Source organism: Cynoglossus semilaevis, chromosome 4, assembly GCF_000523025.1.
Source record: "Cynoglossus semilaevis isolate Cse_v1.0 chromosome 4, Cse_v1.0, whole genome shotgun sequence".
Lineage (NCBI taxonomy): Eukaryota > Metazoa > Chordata > Actinopteri > Pleuronectiformes > Cynoglossidae > Cynoglossus > Cynoglossus semilaevis.
Window position 1 is genome coordinate 1,650,841 of NC_024310.1, and position 1,963 is coordinate 1,652,803.

The window sequence follows — 1,963 nt, forward strand, 5'->3', positions numbered from 1 at the left end:
TTTGTTTTTTTTCTTTTGTTTTTTTTTTTTGTTAATTAGATTTGGGTTTGGTTTGGTTTTTTTTTTTTTTCAACTCTGTCACCTGTCTGTATGAATGGCTGTGAGTCTGGAGTTGCCAGATCGGGTGAGGAGAGCACAGGACGAGTCCAGCCCTGAGGACAAGGCCTGTGTTTGAGGGTTGAATTTCCTCAGTGACGGAAGTGTTCTAATGACGCCTGGAGTTCACGCATGAGTCACGGTGATTGACAGCTCCTGCCGCGGTGTTTACTCACTGGTTTTACTGGAACTTCAACTGTTTAATTCAACTGTATCTCCTCATTAAATGACGGCAGTCTCATCAATATAGAGCTGGGACGTAGAGATTACAGGTGTTTGTTTGTTTTTTAAAGAAAGAGTAGAGTCATTTCAGCGAGTAGTGATAACGAAAAGAGAAAATTTCATTTTAACTGGTTTGTTTTGGGTCGTTTTATAAACACTTGTTAAAATTACGTTAGATTGTATTTCATAAGTAGTTTCCCACATTTTCTTGAAAAAAAGTAATCTTAAATGATTCCCCACAGATTCATAGATGCAATATTAATATTAATTCATGCACAGATTATTCTAATAACTACGGAAGGTCATGGGGGGAGTAACCGTTTCTGGTCCGTCATAAAAATGACTTAAATGTGGGGTTTAAAAGGTTTTTTTAAGCAAAGCGTTTTTAAAAGTTTCCTTTCCAAGGAAAATACGACACGACTTTTTGACTTGAGAAAAAAAAAGATGCTGCTGTTCAAAATAGAACAGTGATTCAAGGGAAGTTTTCGAATCTTCTACAATTATAGAATGCGTTTTATCTCGTCATCAGAGACTCACGGAACATCCTCGGAGGACTGGAAAACGAAGAATACCAAACAATCCTTGAATGGAGATGAGACAAAGGAGTGAAGTTGGAACAGCTTCCCAGACACTTGACACTCTGGGCCGGGTTGGTTGTACAAAAAACAACCTGGAGAAATGAACCCTAAAAATCCGTCATATGAGACATGGTCAGGACTTTCTGATCACACAGACGGACACGTCCAAGTTCACAAAAAGGAGGAGAGGAGTGGGTTTAATGACGTGGAGAAGGAAAAGCTCGAAAAGATGGAGATTTAAAAGAAAACATCAACAAAATAAGAAGCAAAACTCAGTCTTGTGGCAGGACAACGATCCCAAAAGACACTTCCAAATCTGTCCAGAATAAAAGTGAAGTTAAGTTTTAACAAAAGCTCCCGGTGGAGCTAAACTTTAAACACAACTTGGTTTAAGTTGTAAGTTTATTGGGTCTAAAATCAGTTAAAATGTTTGTCTGAATCTTTGAATCTCTGAATCTTTCTGCTCTGTATCACAGAACTGAACTACTTTTTTTTTCTTTGGATGAAACGCGTCCTGCTGGCTTCCTGTGATCATGCGCATTAGTTGTGTCTCGGTCTCTGTCTCTGGCCAGTGCGTCTTTTTTTTTTTTTTTTTTGGCCCCTCGCCACTTGGAATCTGCGCTCCTTTGGTTCCTCAGGACTCAGACTCTCAGACAGACAGACTCTCTGCCATCATCACTGAACTACTGCCGAGGTGCAGGGCAGCTGTTTAATCCCTGAGATGGAGGATTTAAAAACTTCGGAGCGATTATTCCACAAGTCTTCGTTCAGCATCACTAGTCTGCTGTGGAGACGAGAAGGGAAGGTGAGTGAGCCGGAGCCGGCGTCTGCGTCCCTGAAGCTGCGCTCTGCACATCCGGAGAAATCCAGCCAGGAAGGGAGCGACAGTTCCAAACAGCGCGGCAAGACAGAGAGTAAAGATACCGGCGGAAGTCGAGAAGGTGGCGGGGAAAAGTCGAAGGAAAGTGGAGGCAGCGGAGACGGTGTGAAAACAGAGAAGCCTCCGTTCAGTTATAACGCCCTCATCATGATGGCGATCCGTCAGAGCCCGGAGCGCAGACTTACGC

The 1,963-nt window shown here is 42.5% G+C and overlaps 1 protein-coding gene across 1 annotated transcript in view; it reads left to right on the plus strand.

The window, feature by feature from the left end:
• Window positions 1-620: 620 nt before the first annotated feature.
• The window catches only part of foxg1c (forkhead box G1c), a 3,039-nt gene continuing 1,696 nt past the window's right edge, over window positions 621-1,963 (plus strand). Inside the window, exon 1 of the mRNA XM_008308494.3 lies at window positions 621-1,963. This exon is cut by the window's right edge and continues 1,696 nt beyond it. Coding sequence (XP_008306716.1) covers window positions 1,618-1,963 — 346 coding nt within the window. The 5' untranslated portion in view covers window positions 621-1,617.